This window comes from Camelus dromedarius, chromosome X (genome assembly GCF_036321535.1).
Source record: "Camelus dromedarius isolate mCamDro1 chromosome X, mCamDro1.pat, whole genome shotgun sequence".
In the NCBI taxonomy this organism is placed as follows: Eukaryota; Metazoa; Chordata; class Mammalia; order Artiodactyla; family Camelidae; genus Camelus; species Camelus dromedarius.
Genome location: NC_087472.1, coordinates 78,617,971 through 78,642,640, shown reverse-complemented (window position 1 = coordinate 78,642,640; position 24,670 = coordinate 78,617,971). Strand labels below are relative to the sequence as shown.

General features: G+C 39.3%; 1 protein-coding gene across 4 annotated transcripts in view; it reads left to right on the top strand.

Annotated features, from left to right (window-relative positions):
* The window catches only part of JADE3 (jade family PHD finger 3), a 138,389-nt gene that overhangs the window by 92,005 nt on the left and 21,714 nt on the right, over positions 1-24,670 (top strand). For all 4 annotated transcript variants that reach the window (XM_031445341.2, XM_031445343.2, XM_031445340.2 and 1 more), the window contains exons 6-10: positions 1,297-1,508; positions 6,478-6,645; positions 9,441-9,557; positions 19,617-20,087; positions 21,543-21,660. In XM_031445341.2, coding sequence (XP_031301201.1) covers positions 1,297-1,508; positions 6,478-6,645; positions 9,441-9,557; positions 19,617-20,087; positions 21,543-21,660 — 1,086 coding nt within the window. The remainder of the gene's footprint in view (positions 1-1,296; positions 1,509-6,477; positions 6,646-9,440; positions 9,558-19,616; positions 20,088-21,542; positions 21,661-24,670) is intronic.

Here is a 24,670-nt window from a genome sequence, read left to right as displayed (position 1 = left end):
CAATATTAAATTAAGCATATTTTTAATTCAGATTAAGGAGTTTTTTAATTGAGTGCTTACTGCATACCAGGCACTATACTAAGCAATGTACAAATATTATCTCATCTCTGCCTCACAAGAAATCAGTGCGTTTGGTATTATTATCCTTATTTTTGTAGATAAGGAAGCTAAGCCCTAAAGAGGATAACTTGTCAAAGCTTACATAACCAATCTGAGGTCAAGTTGGAATTTGAATCCAAGTACTTTTATAGCCAGGCACTACACTCCTTCACTCTGGGGGAAGAAAATGTGTAATTTGTCTTGGCTGGAGAAATGAAACATACTACCTGAATAGTTTTTGGTTTCATAAGTAGTTACAACATTGAAAAGGTGGTTTATGTGAAATTCCAAAGTTCCTTAGGATCTCATATTACAAATGAAGTGGAATATTTGGGTAAATTTGTTTTGGATCATTATAATTATTCCTGAGTTTACAAGCTGTTAGAATAAATATATATGTGCTCTCACAAAATCACTAGTCCCCCTAAGAAGAGAAATGTTTAGGTGTTACCAGTAGCCACCATATGAATCTTATAGTTGGGTTATTAAAGTATAGAAGACTAAGAAAAATTAAAAGTAGAGAAGGAAAAGGAATCAAGAAGCAAAAATGGTAATTTCAGAATTTGCAGTTAGACCTTTGTGAATGGTATTAAGTTTATTTTATGTTATAGTTTGCCATGAGAAAATATTATTGGATTTTTTAAAAGTCAAGTTTGAAAAACAAATATTTCATATATATAATCACATATACAGTACCTAGAATTTTCTTTTATGGCTTAATACTTTTTTGTATGAAAATTTCCTTGTATAGCCATTAGATGGACTCATTTGCTAAGAATGAATTGTTATTTATGTCCAAATAGTTAAGTGATTCTAATTATTTTATTATACTATAAATTAAGTGTTCACAATTACAAAGTTCAGTGAAAGTCCTCCCTCAGTGGGGGTAAGAGGAAAAATAGATTTAGGAGGAAACTGGCTAGGATTTAGACAGCAAATTGAAAGGGTCTGTAAGACAACTTACAAGGAATATGGTGAAATGTATTTCTTCTTTCATGTGTCTAACACTGATATATAATGATAGATAAATTTTAGAATAGCTCTAGTAAAAGATTCTTTGAAATCTGGTTGTCTCAGATCAGGGAAGAGATGGTTTTATCCTTTAGAATCCCTCAACCCCTGCACCGGGCTCACAGTAGATGATTTGGGAATGACAGCTGACTGATGGGTTGATTGATTGTTTGTATTTCTGTGCAGGTTGTGGGCCAGTTGATGAGAATCTTATGGAAAAGACAGTAGAAGTCCTGGAACGCCATTGCCATGAAAATATGAACCATGCTATTGAGACAGAGGAAGGGCTAGGCATAGAGTATGATGAAGATGTGATCTGTGATGTGTGCCGGTCTCCAGACAGTGAAGAAGGGAATGATATGGTGTTCTGTGATAAGTGTAACATCTGTGTGCATCAGGTTAGTGAGAGTGGAGACCACCACCTCCCCACCGTCAGCCTTTCTGAAGCTCAGTGACGATCTCCAGCACCCATATCTCGGTAGCAGCTTGCATTTAAGGGTGAAAATAAAGATTTGACCTGGCTGTTCTTTAGTAATTCCTTTAGAAATAGTACTTCTTACGATCCCCAAAGTGAGTGACTTACTACCTTTACTCCAGGGGGCTAAACCCAAGTCTTTATCGTGTCACTTCATGCCCATGCCATTAAGATTGCCTTGTTCGGTACTTTTACAGTCCCCTGGGGAGTCTCCTTGCTGCCAGCCTAAGAGTGTCTCTGCCTTAGAGTCCCTGTTACATCATCAGGTTACACTCATGGTCAGGAACCTTGGTGAGTTTACACTTCCTATAGCTGGAAGTCCAGACTCCTTATCCTGACACCCAAAGCCCTCCCCTGTCTTCCAAATATACCACTCCCAGGAAACTAGGTCCACTCCACTTTTAAAGATCACAGAATTTAGGATTGTAAAAGACCATCCCACTCCTAAATTTTACAGATGATACAAACAAAGGTGGAAGTGACTTTACCCAAGCTCTTACATCTAGCTGCTTGTCATTCTTTCTCTACCACACTACCTTTTTAATTAATAATGATGATATCAGCATTCTTTTCAGCTCTTTCCTTTTCTCCACCCACCCCCAAGACCCTGTGCTTTAGCAAAATAAGTTTACTCAGTTGAGCAGTGACGCATATTCCTGACGCAGTCCTGTCTCCATGTTTTAGCCACACTCCAATTTAAAATGACTTCTCCCACCTCTGGCTCTCAAAACTTTATTATCTCTCAAGATCTGGTTCAAATCCTTTCTTGAACTTCCCTACGCTAAGTGATTTTTTCACTCCTCTGAACCTGCTGTGTGTTTCATTCATTTCATTAATTTATCTAGCAGACAGTATGCAACACGATCCATGTGCTATAGTGCTAAAGAGGCAGACATGGTCTTTGCCCCAAGGGAGATAAGAGTCTAGTATAGGAACTACAAGGACACTGTCTATTCAGCATAGTATGCCAGGCGTTTTTGTAGATAGGAGTCCATGCTGTTATGGAAGTGCATGGGAGGGATGGGGGTCGGGGACAACATCCAAGAGATGGCATCCAAGCTGAGTCTTAATGGCCAAAAAGAGATGCCAAATAAAACAGCAGCATGTGTTCAGGCAGAGAGGAGAGCATGTTCACATGGGGTAGTGAGAGGAGGCAAAGTATGCCAGAGGCAGCTGTGAGCGGTGCAGAGCTATGGAGAGTGGTGGGGTAGAGCCGGGAAGGCATGGAGGGTGAGGGTACAGAGGGATGTGAGGACGTGTGAAGCGCCTTCTGTGACAAACTAAGAAACTTTAGTTTGTCCTGTCAACCCTGAAGGATATGATTTGTATTTTAGAAAGATCATTCTGACTACAAAGTGACTGAAATGATTAGATAATACAGGAGATAGAGAGAAACCAGGGCTTAAGACTATTTTAATTCCCTGGGCCACCTAACAGGTATCTCTGTATTAGAAGGTATTTAGAATTATTCTGTGATCAACTAGGTCTTTTTCCTCATTTTACTTATATCCTTTAGAAGAGTGAATTTTGAAAATTTATTTTCACTCTACCAGTCATTGGCATTTATGTCTCACCTTTAATGAGAGAGAAGATCTTTACCATTTAAGTATGGACTTAAATATCTGACAGAACAGATCCACAGTCCCTTCTATGCAGTTCCAAGATTTTAAGGCTCTGAAAACAGTAAGTTCTTGCTGGAGTCTGGCACCAAAACTGATTTGGGGACAGTAGTAGAACTCACCCAAGATGAGGCTATTTATAATCTTTATCCCATTTTATATAAATACTTGTATATTTTGTTAGAGAAATATCAATGTATTTGATTATATGGTACTTCTCCCTGGTCCCACTGGAAGGTTAGATAATACGCTATGTATGTGATGAGCTAAGATCTGATCAGTTCTAAATTTCCTGATGTTTCTCACCCTAGGATTTTCAAATAAATGATTAAGGATCTATAGTAGACTTGAATGGAGTAGTGCAAAGGACATCTGTATATATTTTCTGTGTTTTTCCTTTACAGTTGGGAGAAAATATGAATGAGTGATTTCCAGGTTCTTTGACTAAAAAATGAAATGTAGCGTTCATAATAATTCTCCTTAAAGGTATTTTGCTTTGAAAATATATCCAGTAATGACTGTAAATGGTACCCTTTCCTCACATAGAAAGAAATGACAATAACACCTGACTAGGCCTTGCAGAATATGAGCTGGTATGTATTAAAGCTGGATGTTGGTACCACATAAAGTTTCATGTAAAAGTATAGTCACTTGAATTCTGAAGAGATACTTAGGTTAGAGCTCCCTCTGTTGACTGAAAAATGACTTTAAATGATTTGGAAGATTTGGTTTACTTAACAGAATTGGGGACGTTTATATTTATTTTTGACATTTATATTTATTAAATATAATTTTTCTTCTTTACTGCCACTATATTATATCAAATGTTTGTTCCTCTGTAACTATAATACACTTATGGTCAGTACTTTAGAAGAGAGGTTTATTTACATCAATAGATTTTGGATTTTAACAATGAACTTAATTTTTTTCCATTTAAAAGTGTGAAAATTGGGACCATTCCAAGTCCCTTAATATGTTCCGTTTTCTGCTTCTTAGTCCAGGTATTGAATACTCAAACTGAGGCCTAAATTAATTTTCCTGAAGGTACATGCACATAGTTTTTTATGTCTGTCGTATATATAATGTTTGGCACTAAGTTTATTAACCCCCTGAAATTATATGTAAACCATATGTTCGTGCATGTGTGCAGTTTTTTTCAAGAGAGTCCAGCTTGCATCATTCTGTGGTCTAGGAAAAGTTGAGAGCCACTGCTATGAAATACAAGCTTCTGTGATCTTATGAGCAGGAGTAAGTCTACACAAGAGCTCAGTAAATTATTTTTCTACCCAATAAAATGGCCAGGTGATAAAGGATATTTCTAGAACCAGCTACTGGTTTTTCTTCTCCTGGTCAGAAAGAGGCTCTATTTTAGGGAGAAAGCTTGCTTTCATTTCCTGGTAAACCTTCTGGATCTCAGAGAAAGAAAAGCTTTGAAGGTTAGGGACCTTATAATATGATGCCCTGCTTTTGTGACAGCAGCCTAGTTGGAATCCATCTTCAGTTCTTGAGGGAAATTTACTTGTGCTATCAAAGCACTACTCAAGCTCAGCATAGAGAACTTTCCAGATAAATTGATGATAAAGGACGTACCCCCAGTGACCTTACAATCTCACTGAGGAGATGAAACATAACAGTTAAAGTAGAGAATACATGATATGACCATGTACCTGGTGAGGGAAACCATACTGAGTAGAGGGTGGGAGTCTGAAAGGGGAGCAGACACAGGGGCTGCAGGGACATGAGAAGTGAGGTGAAAGAGCAGCAGGCTTTAGATAAGGGGCAAGCAGACTTTTTCTTTGAAGGGCCAGATAGTAAATATTTTAGACTTTGAGGATCGCATACAGTCCCTGTTAGATATTTTTCTTCTTTTTTTTTTTTTAACATCCCTTTACAAATATGGAAACCATTCTTAGCTTGTTGGCCTTAAAAAACAGATTTCAAGAAGTAGTTTGTCAACCCCTGGTTTTAGATGGGGTTGGGTTTGGGAACAGGAGTTTTTAGAGGGTTTATTGCAGTGCAGTGATATAAACTCTTTATTTTAGTAAAAAGAATATGGCAGCCAAATAGAGGAAAAGATTGAAGGTGTAAAGTGGGAGGAAGAGAATTCAGAAATAAATCCAGGCATGATGTGACTGAGGACTTGGATGGCGCAGTTGTGATGGGGATGGACAAAGGTCAGAGTCCAGTGACCACTGTGTAGGGAATTTTAGCAAGCCCAAGGGACAGTAGATGAAGGGAAGCAGATAATAGGAGTCCAGGAATTTGGATCTGGAAGCTGGGAAGCATGGTGGTGATACGGATAGAGACAATTTGGAAAAGAGGCCAGTTGGGGAGATAACATGATAGTAACTGTCGTAACTTGCATCTGAGCTGTGGGTGAACCTTCTGGGGCAGGCACAGACTTTGGAGCCACAGTGGTAAATCAGTCAGCAGTGAAGACACGCTAGGCCACAAGGGGCACCAGGCGCCCCCAGGTATAGTCTCTAATGGTGAGAGTAAGCAGTAAAGGGGGAAGGATGGGCAAAATTAGAGGCAGTGACAAGGAAACCTAGAAAATTTTCCAAATGAATCTCCCTCCTCCTCCCAGTAATTCATTTATTTATCTGTCCAACTTCATTCTGGAAGGGATTTGAATTAGGTTCCAGAGCTTACTCTGGAATATTGTGATTAGTCTAATATTCTGTTCAATTCAGGATCCATTCATGAGTCCCTTTTTCTTCAACCCAAGCAAGTAATTGCTACAATTTGCGGAGTGTTTTTTATGCACCAGGCACTGTTAGGCTCTTTAAGCATTAGCTCATTTGCTCCTCAGAAGTTTTATTCTGCTTATGTTCTAACACTTTTTTCTTGATCACAATAGTGCATGACATGTAGGAGTTGTTTAGTAAGTATATGACTGACTAATTATGATATATAATCATTGAGGAAGTTTTAGAAAATTGAGGCAAAAAGAAAAAAATATGTAACCCCCCAAACCCAGATAACAGTCGGGCTAACCTTTGTATGTAATTCCTTCTAGTCTTATACTGTCATCCTTAAAGTCAGTCCTCACAGACAGACATGCTGATCTTAGAACAGGTGCTGGAAGTTGCTATTATCTTTTTTTTTTTTTTGAGTGTTTTAAAACTACTAAATCCTGGATATGAGCTTATTTGGCCTTATTTGCCTCTTTCTCCTAAAAGCAGAGGGTACTCTGTGACTGTGTACCAGAGCAGATACTGACCCTGGTGAAAAGATGCTAACCGTTCCCCACTCTCCTGCTCGTGCCTCCAGGCCTGCTATGGCATCCTCAAGGTCCCAGAAGGCAGCTGGCTGTGTCGCTCCTGTGTCCTGGGCATTCATCCACAATGTCTGTTATGTCCAAAGAAAGGTGGAGCCATGAAGACCACCCGGACAGGGACTAAATGGGCTCATGTCAGCTGTGCCCTGTGGATTCCAGAGGTAAGAATTCATCTGGGCCTGTGAGGCCATTTGCTCTCCCACAACATTCAGACTGACTCAGGCTTCATGGAGATATTTCATGCCTACCCATGTTTCTGAGGTGATACGGTTCCACTTAAGCTCTCTCACATCCTTCTTGGATGTAACTGAGCACGTAAGCCCATGCTAATTAATTTATAGGTGGTACTACCAGTGGTTCTGGATAAATGTATCCAGCTGGATAATGAGAGGAGAAGCACAAAAGACCAGGATATGAGCAGCAGATGTTTTAAGCTAAAACTTACCTTAAAATACCAAATCTTCAGTGTAGCGTTTCATAAGTTTTTACATACGTATGTATCTGTATCCGCAACCCAGACCAAGACATGGAATTCCCCAGAAATAGAGCCCCTCAGAAGGATCCCTCACACCCTGTTCCTGTCTGGGTCTCTATTACCCAAGAGTAACTACCATTTTGATTTCTATCACTATAGATTAGTTTTACCTGTTTTTGAAGCTTACATGAATGGAGTCATACAGTATGTACTCTTTTCTGACTGGCTAGCACTCTGTACTGTGGTATGTGTGAACATTCATGCCTTTCTATTTCTGAGTAGTATTCTTGATTTATTTATCCATTCTCCTTTGATGGACATCTAAGTTGTTTCTAGTTGTAGGCTTTTAAAACTAAAGTGAGCAACAGCTCTTTTCCCCCACTATGATGGTTGCCCTTTGACCTTTGAAGCTTTTTTCGGAGCTTGGACTCAACATTTTTCTAAGAGCTTCTGTATTCAGAATACTATCCCTCACTGCTTAACCTAGTCCTTTAGTTGCTGATATTTCCTAAGGGCTTTCAGACATTACTTCTTATTACTTCTGACTTCCTATGGCTGCCTTTTTTTTTTAACCTGTTTGGACATCCCACTCACATCCTTTCTCCCAGACCCCTATCCAAGTCAGAAAATTTGTTAGTCATTTTAACTGCTGAACAACAGAGACTTGCAAAATGCAGTTCATGGGAAGCTGATACCATATCAGCAATTCATTCTCCTTTAAATCCTACCTGGCTTTATTCTTGTTAACATCCAGTCTGTCTAGCAATCAAGTTCACAAGAGTTAAACCCAAAGTCCTAGATACATAGTATGGTATTCTTATGGATACAGAAGTCAATTTTTTTTTTTAATTTGAGTAATGGTTTCTTTTCCTTACTAAGAACATCCAGCGAATGGACATGTGAATTGAACTCTCAGGTTTCTGGCCGGAGAGTCACTAGTTCCCAGCAGCAAATCCCCCAGCTAATAAAGCAGGCTCTCTCAGCATATTAAAGTCTGGAATGTGACTCAGGAAGAGTTCTTTAAAAGTGAAAGAAGCTTTCTCACCTATTGACATTCTCTTTTGGTTTCTAGTACCTGGTTTCTAGTACTTTTGGGGCTGTTGAAGATCTCTCTGATCTTTCTACTTTTGGTTTCTTAATGTGTGTGGAACTGGTACTAGTTTAACTGTCCTTATTCAACAGTCCTTCACTTTTTAAAGTTATCTCTCTCTCTTAGAAACTCATGTACATATTTTTAAATTTAAAAAACTTTTTACCAGAAGTTGCTTGACCCCTTATTTTCATATGGAAAAAAAATTCCATCTTTTTTTAACATTTTTTTATTGAGTTATAGTCAGTTTACAATGTTGTGTCAATTACCAGTTGTAGAACACAATTTTTCAGTTATATATGAACATACATATATTCATTGTCACATTCTTTTTCACTGTGAGCTACCACAAGATCTTGTATATATTTCCCTGTCCTATACAGTATAATCTTGTTTATCTATTCTACATATGCTTGTCAGTATCGACAAATTTCGAACTCCCAGTCTGTCCCTTCCCACTCCCCTCCCCCTTGGCAACCACAAGTTTGTATTCTATGTCTATGGGTCTGTTTCTGTTTTGTATTTATGGGTTTTTTTTTTAGATCCCACATATGAGCGATCTCATATGGTATTTTTCTTTCTCTTTCTGCCTCAGTTCACTTAGAATGACATTCTCCAGGGACATCCATGTTGCTGCAAATGACATTATGTTGTCATTCTTTATGGTTGAATAGTATTCCATTGTATAAATATACCACTTCTTTATCCAGTCATCTATCAATGGACATTTAGGTTGCTTCTATATCTTTTTTTTTAAGCATTCCTTTCCTTTCAGCACTCTCTCAAAGACTAATTTCATTTTAAAGCTACTTTGGCTGAGAGAGTAAGCTAATGATAGTTACGTGATTTTAAAGACTGGCTTTTAAATGTTATCATCTTTATCCTTTCTGCTTACACGCTGCAATCTCTTCCATTACACAGATTGCTGCTACTTTCCAACAATATCATGCTTCTTTGTAAACTGAAATGAGAGGCTTGTCACTGCCTGTTTTTCATCCTTCGCTGATTAAATGAAATCGCAAGGCATGTGGCACCATTTCTAACATATGTTAAGTGCTAGATTTTGTGAATTTTAACTCCTTTCCTTAGTAGCTTTCTTTGATTCCTAAGTAAAATGTATATATCTTTGATCCATTAAGATAACTATATCTGTTCTCTACTTGTGCCCTTTCATCCTATATATGAATTGTTTAATTACTGGAAATGATTGAAAATGTGAGCAGTGGCTCAAGACAGGTTTTATTTATTCTTAGTTCCAAAGTAACCTTAAGAGACATGGCTCACCTCATTGTTTTGATGTTCTGAGCTTTTGTAACATCATTTATGGTTTGTGAAAGGTACTTCTGAAATGCCTTGGTGCATTCTGCCTTATGGTGGTGTTTTATTTGTAGGTCAGCATTGCTTGCCCTGAGAGGATGGAACCAATCACAAAGGTCTCCCACATTCCACCCAGTCGGTGGGCCTTAGTCTGCAACCTGTGCAAACTGAAGACAGGAGCTTGTATTCAGGTAAGTCCCCATGTGAAGTGGTGGAGTGGGCTAACAGCAAATTGGCTGGACTCACCCTCCCAATGAGAGGATCCTTTTGACTGAAAGGTTGCTTTGGAGGCCTCCCACTCACTCCTAGGGCTCTGCTACTGGACAGATCATTTCTAGAACCCTCTGGATCATTCAGCATATTCTTTTCAGTTGTCCATAATGGTAGTTAATTTCCATTCTTTGTTGTCAGATCTGATGAATTAGGTGAGTTCTGAAGCTAGATGATAGCATCCTGGGTGGAAACAAGCCATAACTCCAAAACAGCCAGGCCCATGTTCTTGTTTGGCTTACCCACTGTGGATGGATGACTTGGGTTCCAGGATGATTTAACAGATGACCCTGTTGCTAGACTAAGTGCAGCTCATTTTGGTAGCAAAAGATGCATGTGAATGGATAAATTCTGGCAGATAGGTTTGAAAGTCATTCTCATAGGTACATTTGTTGCATATGGTAGTGCAAGTAAAGTTTTCTGAGACATGTAGGGCATAGAAATTCAGTTGCTTGAAACAAAAGTAGTAGCTGGTGCACCTAACAGGAGCAGTTGGTGGAAGAATGGTGCTAAGAGAGGCCAGTTACCCCCCAGGCAAAGGCAGAAGGGTTGACCCTTCATAATTTGGCTTTCCAGAATGTCATCTCACCTTTTATTCCAAATGTAATAAGGTGGCTCTGCTGGTGAGAGGGGAAGAAAGGCTGACCTTCCACTCCCCAGACCTTGCATGGAAACTGCGGGCTGGTTGGAGTTAGGTTTGCCTGCTCACCTCTTCACAGAAAAAAGGCCATATGATGTCATAACTTAGAGACAGTGGCTCTAGGTGTTTTGTGAGGTTTCTTGATATCTGGATCATCTTGTAGATTTCTTGCTCTAGACCTGGAATTATCCACTCCTCCAAGTAACCCTGGTTCTTTTACTGGGAAATGGTATTTAAAGAATACAGTATGGACCCCAGGAGCCCTTTTAGTTTTTTAAAGTCATTTTTACATCTGACAGAATTGGACGCTTTGTCTTGCCTTTTAAAAAAAATGTCTTTCCCTACTGATTTTACTTATTTTACCTACAGCACTTTAGCAATCATAAGGGGAAAAATTTTAAGGAAGACTATTCCCATGGGGTCTATTACCTTAAAACATTGCCTGTTTATGTTTTTCTAAGCTCTGTCCTGGTTGCTTCCCACATTGTGAGTCCCTTGAGGGCCAAAGTTATGCATGATTCTTCTTTAAATTTCCCCTAGCACAAAGGAGAGTGCCTGCCCATTAATTGTCATTGCTCAATTAGCATTTATTGAATAAATATATCCATGTTTAATTGTATCATAGATTAGTTTGGTAATATGCATTCTCCCTACTAAAAAGTAAAATATTTTCATGTTTTTATAATTGTCATTTAGTCATTTTATAATAGAACATTGAATCTATATCCATTAATTTACTTATTTTCCTTATTGTGGTACCTGCATTTTCCCTCATTTTTGCTGCTTTAAAGGGCGATTTTTTACAACAGTTAGTACTTGACAGCATGACTGTGGTAAGAGAGGACACTGGCCTTGACCTTAGCAGACCTGAGTTTGCATTACAGCCCATGTATTACCACATTTTGCCCTCTATTGTAGTTATTTATCTATGAGTCTTCTCTAGTAGCCTGTAAGCTCAGAGTGTTTCATCCTTAGATCCTCCACACCCCTGATGTGGCAGATAGATAATAAATATTAGATTAATAGATGGATGATGGATGAACAGATGGATGGTTAAAACATTCTGTAATGGATTTTTCATTTGCAGAGGAGTGGTTCTTACTTTTATTACTTAGAGTTTAGATTCTTCATTTTGTAAAGGTCTTTCCAAATTAAGACTCCTAAAATTAAATTTGATGAAGGAATTACATTTACTCAACAAATATTTGGGTGCCTAATTGTGTGCCAGACACTGTTCTAGGCACTTTGGATTTATCAGTGAACCAACAAAGAACCTCGCACCATGGAACTTACTACATTTTGGTTAGGAGAAATAGATAATAAGCAATAGATACTACATAGCACATTAGAAGATGGTTAAGTGCTATGGAAAGGGAAAACGTGGAGTATGGTAAGAAGATGGGAATTGTGGGCAGGGGACATGCATCGCAAGTTTAAATAGAGTGGTCAGAGTAGAACGCATTGTAGAGGCAACATCTGAGCAAAGACTTGAAGGTTATAGAAGATAGTGCAGATATTTGGGGTAAAAATGTTCCAGGCAGAGGAATCAGCCAGTATAAAGGCCCTGTGGTAGAAGTGTGTTTGGCCTGTGTGAGTGACAGGAAAGAGGCCAGTGAGACCGGAATGGAGTGTGGGAAGAGAAGACCAGAGACATTACATGGGGACCTGATTGATTAGGGCAGGGCTTGGCCATTTTTTTTCTATATGTGGCTAGATGGTAAACATTTTAGGCTTTGCAGGCCATGCAGTCTCTATCGCAGCTGCTCTCCTCTGCCTTTGTAGCACCAAGGCAGCCGAGCATGGCTGTATGCCAATAAAACTTTATTTATGGACTCTAAATTTTAATTTCAAATTATTTTATGTGTCATGAAATATTTTTTCTTTTGATTTTTTTCCCTACCATTTAAAAATCTCAAAAATCATCCTTGGCTCCATTCTTAGCTTGTGGCCTACACAAAAAAACAGGTGGCGGGCTGCATGTGGTCTGTGGGCCATAGTTCTCTAGCCCCTGGTGAAGGGTTTCTAGGGCCCTTATGAGAGCTTTTGTTTTTACTTGAAGTTTAAGGGGGAGCCATTGGCAGGTTTTGAGCAGATAAACGACGTGATTTGATTTATGTTTGTGAGGGATCACTCTGTGGAATGATATGATATCTAAGATTTGCTCCAAAATAACCTGGAGGGCAGGGTACTGTGGAGGTTAAAGATGAAACAAGATTGGTCATTAATAATTATTGAAGCTGGATAATGGGTATATGGGGTTTATTACAGTATCCTCTATGCTGTTATATAGATATTTTTATAGTAAATGATTAAACACAAAAATAGGCACTCCGGCTGCTTATTTAGAATAGGCTGAGGGGAGGAAAGGTTAGGAACAGGAAAAACAGGAGACTATTACAGTAATCCACAAGAGATGGCAGTGGTGGCTTTCTCTGGAGTGGTAGCCCTGGGGATGATGAAAAGTGATTGGCTTCTGGATGAATGTTGAAGATAGAGCCAGCAGGTTAACTCTGGGTCAGGTATGAGGTGTCAGAAAGATAGGAGTTGGGGATGCCTGCAGATTTGGGCCCAGATAGGAAGAAGGGTGAAGTTGCCGTAAACTGAATGGGAAAATCTGCAGATAGAACAGAATTGGGGGGAAATGTGAGTTCAGTTTTAGACATTTAAGTTTGAGATATCTACCCAATATCCTAGTGAAAATATCAAACTGGTAGTTGTCTATGTGAATTTGGAGTTTGAGAGGAAGCTTGGGACTGAAGACATACATTTGGGAGTCATTGGCGTATAGATAGCTTTGGGCTGGACTGGGTGAGGTGACCGAGTGAGTGAGTGTAGGCAGAGAGAAGAACAGTACCAAGCGCTGGGAGCGTCCCAGTGCTGAGAAATTAGGAGAGTAGGAAGAGACAGCAGAGGAGACTGAGAAGCCATCAGGGAGACAAGAGGAAAACCAAGAGAGTGTGGTAGCCTAGAAATCAAAGGAAGAAAGCATTTCAAGGAGAAGGAAAAGATCAGTGGTGTAAAGATACTGCTGAGATAAGATGAGGACTACAGAGTGACCCCTGAATTTAGCAATGAGATTATTGGTAGTCTGGATGAGCAATGTAAGTGGAGTGGTGATGGCAAAAGCTACATTGCCAAGGGTCCGGGCAAAGAAATGGATTAGGAGCAGTCCAGAAAAGTGGGGGAAAGAAGTCTGTTCTTTAAGATGGAAGAAATAAATACGTACAGTTGGCTCTCTATATCCTCAGGTTCTGTATCCTCAGGTTCTGTATCCACAGATTCAACCAACGGCAGATTGAAAATATTTGGAAAAATCAATTCCAGAAAGTTATAAAAAGCAGAACTTGAATTTGCCTTGCGCAGGCAACTATTTACATAGCATTTGCATTGTATTAGGTAGATATTAGAAGTAATCTAGAGATGATTTAAAGTATGTGAGGATGTTTGTAGGTTATATGCAAATATTACACCATTTTATATAAGGGACTTGAGCATCCATGGATTTTGGTATCCACAGGAAGTCTGGAACCAATCTCCCACAGATACTGAGAGACTGCTGTATGTACACTTGTTAACATGTAGAACGCAACAGTATGCATGCAAAGGGAGTGGTCCAGTGGAGAGGAAAAACTGCTGGAGCAGGATTTTTCAGTAGGTGAGAGAGGGTGGAGTGAAGTGTGAAATGGCGGGGTGGCTTTAGATAAGAGCACAGATAGTTCTTCCCAGGTAACAGGCTTGGAGGCAGTGTGTGTAGGTGCAGTATTAGGTCGGTATGCTGGTGGGAATCTGCAGAGTGCTCTTTTAATTGTCCTAATTTCCTCAGTGAGGTAGGAAGCAGGATCATCAGCTGAGAGTGAGGATGTGGGTGAAGTCTCAAGGTTTCAGGAGAGAAGAGATGTGAATAGTGTTTTGGTTTGGGGAAGCGCAGTGTGAGTGCCAGGCTGCATTAAAGACCTGGGTGAGGGGGAGTGAACTTCAGGTGACCTTGTGAAGTGTCGTATTTTTCCCCACCTACGTTCTGCTTATACTAATAGAGCGGTCTTTGTTTTCCTTGGTTGACACCTAGTTTTCCTGTGGGAAAAGAGACCAAAACCCTTCTTTCCTTTTAAACCACCACTGAGTTAATTCCAAAACAATTAGTAATTTAACATCTTGTTCCCTATATGAGAATCCAAAACAATAAACAAATACAGTAATTCAGTAGGGGTCAAGTTTTATTAGCATCATTGTTCTTCAGAGGTTTACTTAAAGAGTTTTTGTGATTAGTACCATATCTTGGGTATTTTGCTTTATAAATTCTTTATGGAAATTTCTTAACTGTCTTTGAATTGTGTTTATTCTTCCTATCTCCCAGTGGTGGGAATACTCACACCTCTTGTCTTCTTTTGATTTGGGAACATTCACTGGGCAAGGATAGAATCTAACACTGGAGGGTTTGGGGTCTAGACTAGCCAATATCTACAGCCACCGTATCTGGGAGCTAGAACCTTTCTCCTGAGCATGAAGGCTTCTCATAATCCTGGAACAGATACTAAAGACTGAGTTCAAAACAGATGCCTCAGACAGCTCTGAATTTTGCCTAGACCCTGGCCCCAGTCCCTTACCACTTTTCTAGAATTCCTGTAGGGTCTTTATATATCTTATGTTCAAGCCTCATTCAACCTCAATCCAGATGTTTTAAGCCTTCCCTGAGAAGAAAGAACAGTGGTTAGAAACATGGCCTTTGGAGCCAGATTTCTGGGGTTCAAATCCTGGTTTCACCTCTTCTTTGTTATGTAGTCTTGAAGAGGTTACCTACCATATCTGTGCCTCAGTTTCCACATCTGTAAGCAGAGATGGTAATAGTACCTACTTAGTAAGGTGGTGAAGAGCTTGACACAGTGTGTAACAGATAATAAATACTCAGTAAATATTAGCATTACTAGTAGTTGTACTTGTTATTATTGTTCATATTATTCCCTGGAGTCAGTCTGACTTTGCTGATGGAAAGCCCTAGCATTCGTCCAGCCAAAATAGAATCGTAAAGCATTTGGTGCTGAGGTAGGCGCCCCTTTTGACAGTAGAGGAATGTGATCATGTAAGTGAAAATCTTCAACAGGTGGGGAAATGCAAGTACATCTACTCAGTGATGAAGGTGGTACTAGTAGAGAAGGAAATTAAATATTGAGATTAAAAGATACCCAAAAAATTAAGAGGGAAAGCAACTTAATATTTTTCTCATATATCCCAATTTTTATTTGTTAGTATAAATTGTTCTTGTTCTAGGGTGTTTCTGGTCCTTGCCTTCAGGAGTTTATAGCCTATTAGGGGAGACCAGATAGAAACATGGGAAAAGTTAAATAACATTCAAATGACATCTCCCCTCAGACCTTTACAGATCCTTAGGAATAAGAGGTCAGAAGGGCTTGGTGGCCACTGCTGGTGCTAGAGTTTAAGTACATAATGGCTAAATCAGTTTTGTAGTCTGGCTTGAACCATTTATGACATTGTTTCAGTAACCAGGTTTTGAGAAAGTTGCTCTGATACCACCCATTTGTCTGTTCACAGATTATTGGGGATTAAGGGCAAGCAAATGGACACTGTCCTGCAGCAGAATAAGAACTGCTCAGGACATATGCACCAGGCCCTTGGTGTTCCAGGCGGGTGTCATCTGCTTTTGGGGAGGACGCACTATTTTCTTTTTGAAGGTGACAAAATATTTCTTTAAAGAGGCAAGAAAAAATTTAACTCTTAAATCAGTCTCTGGTGTTCTTTTTCAAAGATTTTTATTCCAACCACCCCATCTGATCCAATTCTTATCCCACAGAACCTCCAACTTCCCTTACAAATGTGAATGTGTAAGAGTAGCATTTTCCCTCTAGTGAAAGTATTTCAAAAATTCGTTTCTGTGAAGAATGAGTAGAAAATTATTTCTCCCCCCCAAAAGTAAATAAACCGCAGTGAGATACTACATCATACTCACTAGGGTGGTAATAATCAAAAAGGCAGACAACAGTTATTGGCAGGAATATGGAGAAATTAGAACTCTTGAGTATTGCTGGTGGGAATGTAAAATGCACGGCCACTGTGGAAAACTATTTGTCAGTTCTTCAAAAAATTAGACATAGAGACACCATAGGTCTTAGCAATTCCACTTCTAACTGTATACCTGCAGTTAGAGGTCCCCCAAGACCACCCTCAAGTTCAATAATTCACTAGAAGGACTCACAGAACTCAAAAAAGCTGTTATATTCATGGTTATAGTTTGTTACAGTGAAAGAATACAGAATAAAATCAGCAAAGAAAAGAGGCACATAGGGCAGGGTCCTGGAGAGACCAGGCATGGAGCTACCAGTTTCCTCTCTTAAGTGGAGTCTCATGGACAGTGCTTATTTCTCCCAGCAGTGATGTGTGATAATACAGAGTATTGCCAACGAGCAAAGCCACCCAAGCCTTGGTGTCAGACATTTAGTTAGGAGTTGGTCATGCAGACATGGCTACCACCCACGTGGCTGACCTTAGTCTCCAGTCCCTCCAGAGGTCAGGCTGGTAACACGTGGCCCAAAGCTTCCACCGTAAATCACATTGTTAGCATAGACTATCTGACATGGCCAAAGGCTTCCAGGTAAATAAAGACACTCTTATCAGGCAAGACATCCCAAGGGCTTAGAGGTTACCTCTCAGGAGCTAAGGGCGAAAGGCCAAACTTTTTGGGGGGAATAGTAATCCTTTATTGCACATTACCAAAGAGAAATGAAAACATATGTCCACACAAAAACTTGTACACAAATGTTCATAGCATTATTTCATGATAGCAAAAAAGTGAAAATAACCCAATATCCATCGACTGATGAACGGATAAATAAATGTGGTATATCCATGTAGTGAAATATCATTTAGCCATATTTTAAAGAGTGAAATTCTGATACGTGCTAGAATATATAGATGGACTTTGATAACAATGTCAAGACACAGGGTAGATCAGTGGTTACTTGGGACTAGAATTGAGAACAGGGAGTGACTACAAGTAAGCACAATACTTCTTTTTAGGAGTGATGAAAACGTAGTGGAATTACTTAGTGCTGATAGTTGTACAACTCTGTAAATACACTAAAAACACTGAAATGTGTACTTAAAATTGATGAGTTTTATGGTATGTAAATTGTATCTCAATAAAGCTGTTCTTTTTAAATGGGTTTAATAAAACCTCCCCTATTATTATAGTAGGAATAAATGAGATGTATACAAAAGCATTTGGTTTAATAGAATGTGCCAAATATGTTTTTGGAAAAAAGTAAATAGTTACTTGGCACCAAAACTTGGTTAGCATCTCCTTTACCACCAAAGTATATAGACCTCCAGCTATAAATATCCTAAAATGATACCTTTTTTTTTGAAATTAGAGAGATTTTAAGCAGTTTCCTAAGGACATTTCACTTTTCATCTAAGTACCCAGTTCTTACTCATGTATTGTCATGTATTTTGAGTAATTTATATCTCTACATTCTGTAAATTTGACCTGAGAGAGAGGATCTGTTGTTAGCTTCCCATTAGTAGTAATTTTATGTCACACACTCTTCCACTTGAATAGAAAACAATCCTAATGCTTTCTCTTCCCATATTTTTGTCAGTTACTAAACAACAGAAGAGAACTATGCCCAACACTTTTAATCTTTTACTAAAGAATGCTTTTTGCTACTTTTTTTTTAATGACCAGCTAGTTTCTTAACCAAGGGATAATAAAAAATAGCCAGATAAAAGTATGTTTTGGGCTTTCATCATTCTCATTTTCATGAGGCTTTTCAAATACATAGAATTTTTAAGGATACAGATTTCAGTGTAATGTAACAAACTTTTCCAACAGAGCTGTCCTAAGTTGGGGTGGGCTGTTTTGGAAATACAACCGGGTTAGATTACCACTTACCTGAAAAGTGGAAGGATTTAGGGGTGGGAGGGCAGTGGAGGTAGAAAATCAGGTACTCCATTGGAAGTACAAGCAATAATACATGTGAGGCTGGATAAGATGATCTTCAAATTGTATTCCATCCCTGGAAATCTTTATCCTGTGAAATTAGTTTAAATGGAACCTGTCCCATTAGAGCTTTGGTGGTTGCCAGTATTAAGTGTTGAATTCTCAGTCTCTTAAGAAGACTATTATAATCTATTATAAGGGTTTGTACTTTTTTAGTCTTTATTCATATCCAAGGTATTCTCTATGTTTAGTTATCAAAAACCCAACACATAGGTAATTGAGCAGTCTGCCCTCCAGAAGCAGGCTTCCAAAAGATTTGAGACTTGGCTTTAAACGTGGGAATTCACACTATATCCTTTGAAACAAATCCTCCATTGCTTTTCCTCCTTCCTCTGCATAAACATATAAACACACACATGTATTTTAAATCTCTGGAACGAAAGCTGTAACATGTTAACCGTAACAAACGGTAATTGAGACTAACTGAAGCACAGGACTCCGGCAATCATGGGCCAGGTTCTCTCTGCCTCCCTGTGAACCCTCAGTGCATGCTCCATAGTGATACTTCACGAATGTGTTGCATCTATGAATGGCAGAATATTATTATAAATTATTTATAAACTTAATTTCAGATTGTCTGTAACCATACTGTCCAATAGAACTTCCTGCAGTGTGATGGAAATCTGTGCTGTCCAGTATGGATGAAATGTAGCTAACATGACTGAGGAATTTAATTTTTAATTGTATGTAATTTTAATTTAAATAGCTACTTGTGGCCAGTTGGGTACCATATTGGATGGCATAGCTCTATAAGAACAATGTCAAGAAGTTAGGTTACTGAGATATTAGAGTTCCTCTGGCCTTTTTAGAACCAGTAGCTGCTCTGGCAGTGATACTGATTTTGTTTTTCTTTCATTTATTCATAAGCATTTCTTGATCTTGTTGAGCTTGTTCAATAGTTGATGGCAATGCGAAGATAAATGGCACAGCTTCTGTCTTTAAGAGCCATGGCCAGGGATTTGACATTTTACTATGCTATAGGTACAGCGGGCAAAGGACCAATAAAAAGCATATAATAAGGTGATGTAGGGGTCACAGAGAAGGTACAGCATGACTCTACAGGAGTTGAAGAAGAATTCTCAGAAGAACTTAATACTTGAGCTAACATTTAAAGGAGAGTTTGAAAAAAAATTTTTTTTTTTTTGCTTCTGTTTTTACTGCTTTCTATAAGAGCAGATTTCCTGCTTTACTTATAAAGCACCTGTCATGGTCAGTTTAGGACCAACTTTTTCCGTCTTTCCTTTGCTTCCTATGAGCTTTCAGTTTAGGCCCAGGCTTCCCCTTTCCCCTCACAGCCCTGCTGCCTTAACACGTCTTTCCTTCCCACAGTGCTCGGTGAAAAGCTGCATCACTGCCTTCCACGTCACATGTGCCTTTGAGCACAGCCTAGAGATGAAGACCATCCTAGATGAGGGGGATGAAGTGAAGTTTAAGTCATACTGCCTAAAGCACAGCCAAAACAGGCAGAAGCTCGGGGAGGCTGAGTACCCCCTACACAGGGCTTCAGAGCAGAGCCAGGCCAAAAGCGAGAAGACCAGCCTGCGGGCACAGAAGCTTCGGGAGCTGGAGGAGGAGTTCTATTCCCTGGTCCGAGTGGAAGATGTGGCCAAAGAGCTGGGGCTGCCCACGCTAGCTGTGGACTTTATCTATAACTACTGGAAACTAAAGAGGAAAAGTAACTTCAATAAGCCATTATTTCCTCCAAAAGAAGATGAAGAAAATGGTCTGGTGCAGCCAAAAGAGGAGAGTATTCACACCCGCATGAGAATGTTTATGCACCTACGGCAAGACCTAGAGAGGGTAAGGTGACCAACTCTGACTAGTGTGCAGGTCTGGGTCTGCATGGAAATGGAGGCCCCTCTTCCAGTTTTAAAAAAGTGCAGCTCATTTGCATTTGTAGTTAGGGCTTCTATGTCCTTGCTTATCTTTTGATTTCATTGGGCCCCAAACATCGGTCTCTGTTTAAATTTTGGAACATGCAGGGAATAGAAAAGGCCTCACTTAGATGCTCTGTAAACCTTAAATCTGAAATCAGTTTTCATTTGGTTTACTTTTTATTCACTGTTGAACCTAAATTGGCTCAGCTGTATTTTACTGACACACTTAATGAGACTGCAGGCTGAAGAAAGAATGAGTTTTGTTTAGGAAAACACCAGATCAAAGTTTCTTTTTTTTTTTTTAATGGAGGTACCTCATGTATGCTAAAGTATGTGCTCCACCACTGAGCTGTACCTATCCCCCAGAGTTTCTTAAATTTGGTACTATTGACATTTTGGGCTGGATAGTTCTTTGTTGTCGGGGATACTATAAGATGTTTAGCAGCATCCCTGGCCTCTACCCACTAGATGCCAATAGCAAATCCCCACATACCCATCTGCGACAATCAAAAATGTTCCCAAATTACCAGATGCCCCCTGGGAGTCAAAATTGCCCCTGATTGAGAGCCTCTGCACCAGATAATTCAATTTAACTTATGATATATATCAGGTATCTACTAAATTAGGTACTATAGGAATTCAGAGATAAATTAGGCCCTGTGTTTACCCTAGAGAATTTTATAATCAAGTATAATTATAGAGATGGCTTGTTTTTTTCTTCCTCTCCTACCAGAATTTGGAGGGGAACTAGTAGATTTGGCTCACTTAAAAATTTAACTCACGCATATATAGCACTTACTATGTGGCAACACTGTTCTAAGCATTTTATAAATATTAACTCATTTAATCCTAACATGCCTCTGAAGAAGGTACTACTATTATCCCTATTTACAAATGAATAAACTGGCATACAGAAAGGTTGAGTAATTTGTCCAGATGGGGGAGTATGAGAGAGATGAGAGAGTGAGAATTTCACCCTTGCAGCTACAAAGACTTGGCTGAGCTGAAAGTGTGAGCAAACAAAGCCACTTACAGTCTTCCCAGCAGACCTTTAAATTATCATTTGGCCTTCCCAGCCTGGCTGTGCAGACAAATATCAAGCCCATGACACCACAGGGAGAGTAGGCTTCGGGAGGCGGCTTTGGAGCATTTTGCTTGTGCTGCTGATTGATACGAGAACCATGATGCCATGGCTAACCATGCTACATGGATTCCTGTGGAGTGCCTCTCATTATATAGCTTTTGGGTTCTGTCTTCTCTCCTCACCACCACCCCCCCCACCTGACTTTAGTTGTCTTAATTTTAGCTAAACTATTTTCACTTGTCAGGTCTGTGTAACATAACCAAAATCTCTATTTGATGGGGGTTGGGCTTTCAGGTCCGAAACCTGTGCTACATGATAAGCAGGCGAGAGAAGCTGAAACTGTCATACAACAAAGTTCAAGAACAGATCTTCAGTTTGCAAGTCCAGCTTGCTAACCAAGAAATTGCTGCAGGTAACCTATATAAATTTTATGTCAACTGCTTGACTTAAAAATCTTTTAAATTCGTTTGTTCTAGTCCAGCCCTGATATAACATGGCCCATTTCACTGTCGACTCATGAGGCAAGAAATCCCAGAGTGGGACTTAGGGAATTGTAGGTCTAAGGCAGATAACCTAGGTCCCAGACAGATATTAGAGGCCATTAGCTGGAGCCATGAAATTATTCTAAAATCATCAGATTCATGTAGAAATCAGTAGGATAGAATCTAATCCTAGTTTCCAAAAAACATTTACTTCCACGGTTACTCATCTTAACAATAGTCTGTTAAAACAAATGCTTAGCCAGAAGTTAGGAGATCTGGATTCTTGTCTCTTGATTTATTCACTAATGTTTGTTGAGCACCTGCTGTGGACTAAGAACTGAGCTAGAAGATAGAGCAGTCAGCAAGACAGAATTCCTTCCTTCAGAGTACACTGCCCACTTGGTGAGGGAAACGAATGAGCATAATTCCAGTGCCCTAAGCACAAGGAGCTTGGCTGGAATAATGATAGTCATATTCAGTGACATTTGTAACCTCCCTATGCCTCATTTAGCACAGAGGTCGGTGGCAGAACCTGGGCAACCAGGGCTGACTGGGCAGGGTGTACAGAATCCAGCTTCTGCCAAGGACCAGCCATAGGGCAAGAGAGACACCCAGAAATGTGGTGTCAGATAGGCATCAAAGGCTTGTGACTATTTGTGAATATCATGGGTCACAGCAGAATGGTGTAGCAAGAGGTAGCAAGGCTGCTCAGCCACAAGGGCATCATGATGGACAAGACAAGGAGAACCAAAGGACAGGAGGAGGAGCCCCTATGGTGCCAAGGAAATTGGCCTCTAGACTATGTGGCTTCTGATTAGTGGGAGCCAGCCCCATAACTGCATGTGTGCTGCCCATTGGGGCACCTAGTAGTTGTCCTCGCTATATGTCATTTTTGTGAGGCTACAGTGAAATAGTAATGGGCAAAGGTCTAGTCCGTGCACAGAGAGAAGTTGTTTGGTAGTGCCCTTTTAATTTCAGAGCGCTCAAAATAATAGAGAGAAGAAGACCTCTTCTAAGTATGATTGTAGGATTGATATAACCAGGTAACTGATTGTCAGTGCTCTCCAGGCCAAGTCCATAACAGACCATTGGCAAGAACATCATGATTCTTTTCTGCTGGCCTTGCCACTAGAAAACCTACTCCACACCTCCAATGATCATTCATAGTGAGGAAGTTATTTTAGGTTAAGGACATACACCCACTAACACTGCTACTAATACCAGGTTAAAACACATACTCACATACTCTTCACCCAGCAAAACCTGTGCTACATTCTTGCAGGTTTGTATTTGATTTGCTTTAGGAAGAACAGAAGAGACTGGAGGGTGGGGTATGAAATCTCTATGTTTAAGGCATGTCCTGTGTGCTGTGCAGTACCCACACATGCACACGTACAGACACACAAATGGGGAAGCCCTGTTCTAAACTGCTGCTAGTGACATTCTTTTCAGAAATGGAAGGGACAGAGAAAGGATGTAGGAGGCACCACGCTAGTCTTTGTGATAATTTTACAGACTGGGAGAGCAGAAGTGAAAAGGTTGGGAGTCACACAGCAGACAGTGTCATTCCTGAGTTTTCCACTTGTAGCATCCCCTGCCCCAACATCTAGTTCAGCTCATTTCTGTGGCTATACATACACATCAAAGAGGGGTGCTTTTTAGACATTTGGAAGAGTAGGTATGTGATGTGTATGTCTACAACTCACTCTGCCATAAGCACTACACCATTATTTATTAATTTTTTTCTTTTTTAATTGAAGTATAGTTTATTTACAAAATTATATTAATTTCAGGTATACAGCATAGGGATTCAGTATCTTTACAGCTTATATTCCATTAAAAGTTATTACAGTGCTGTACACCAGAAATTGACACAACACTGTAAACTGATTATACTTCAATAAAAAATATATATACAAAAAAATTATTACAAGGTAATGGGTATAATTCCTGTACAATATATCCTTGTTGCTTAGCCTGTTTTATATGTAGTAGTTTGTATCTCTTAATCCCATACCCCTAGTTTGCCCCTCTCCCCTTTGATAAACACAAGGTTGTTTTCTATATCTGTGAGTCTGTTTCTCTTTGGCATATACATTCTTTCGTATTATTTTTTAGATTACGTATATAAATGATATCATACAGTATTTGTCTTCTTCTGTCTGACTTATTTCGCTAAATGCAGTATTCTCTAGGTCATCCATGTTGCCTCAACTGGCAGAATTTCATTCCTTTTTATGGCTGAGTAGTATTCCATTGTAAATATATACCACGACTTCTTTATCCAGTCCTTTGTTCATGGGCACTTGGGTTGCTTCCATATCTTGGCTATTGTAAATAGTGCTGTTGTGAATTTGGGGTGCATATATCTTTTTGAAATAGTGTTTTCATTTTTTCTGGATGTATACCCAGGACTGAAATTGCTGGATCATATGGTCGTTCTAGTTTTAGTTTTTTGAGGAACCTCCATACTGTTTTCCACAGTGTCTGCACCAATTTATACTCCCACCAACACTGTACAAGGGTTCCCTTTTCATCCTCACCAACATTTGTTATTTATAAACTGTTTGATAATAGCCATTCTGACAGGTGTGAGGTCATATTTCTTTGTGGTTTTGATTTGCATTTTTCTAATAATTAATGATGTTGGGCAGCTTTTCATGTGCCTGTTAGCCATCTGTACATCTTCTTTGGAAAAATGTCTGTTGAGGTCTTCTGCCCATTTTTTGATCAGGTTGCTTTTATTTATTTATTTTTTTTTTTTTGATATTGAGTTTTATGAGCTCTTTATATATTTTGGATATTAACCCCTTGTTGATCATATCATTTGCAAATATTTTCTCCCATTCTGTAGGTTTTCATTTTGTCAGTGGTTTCCTTTGCTTTGCAAAAGCTTTTAAGTTTAATTAGGTCCCATTTGTTTATTTTTGCTTTCATTTC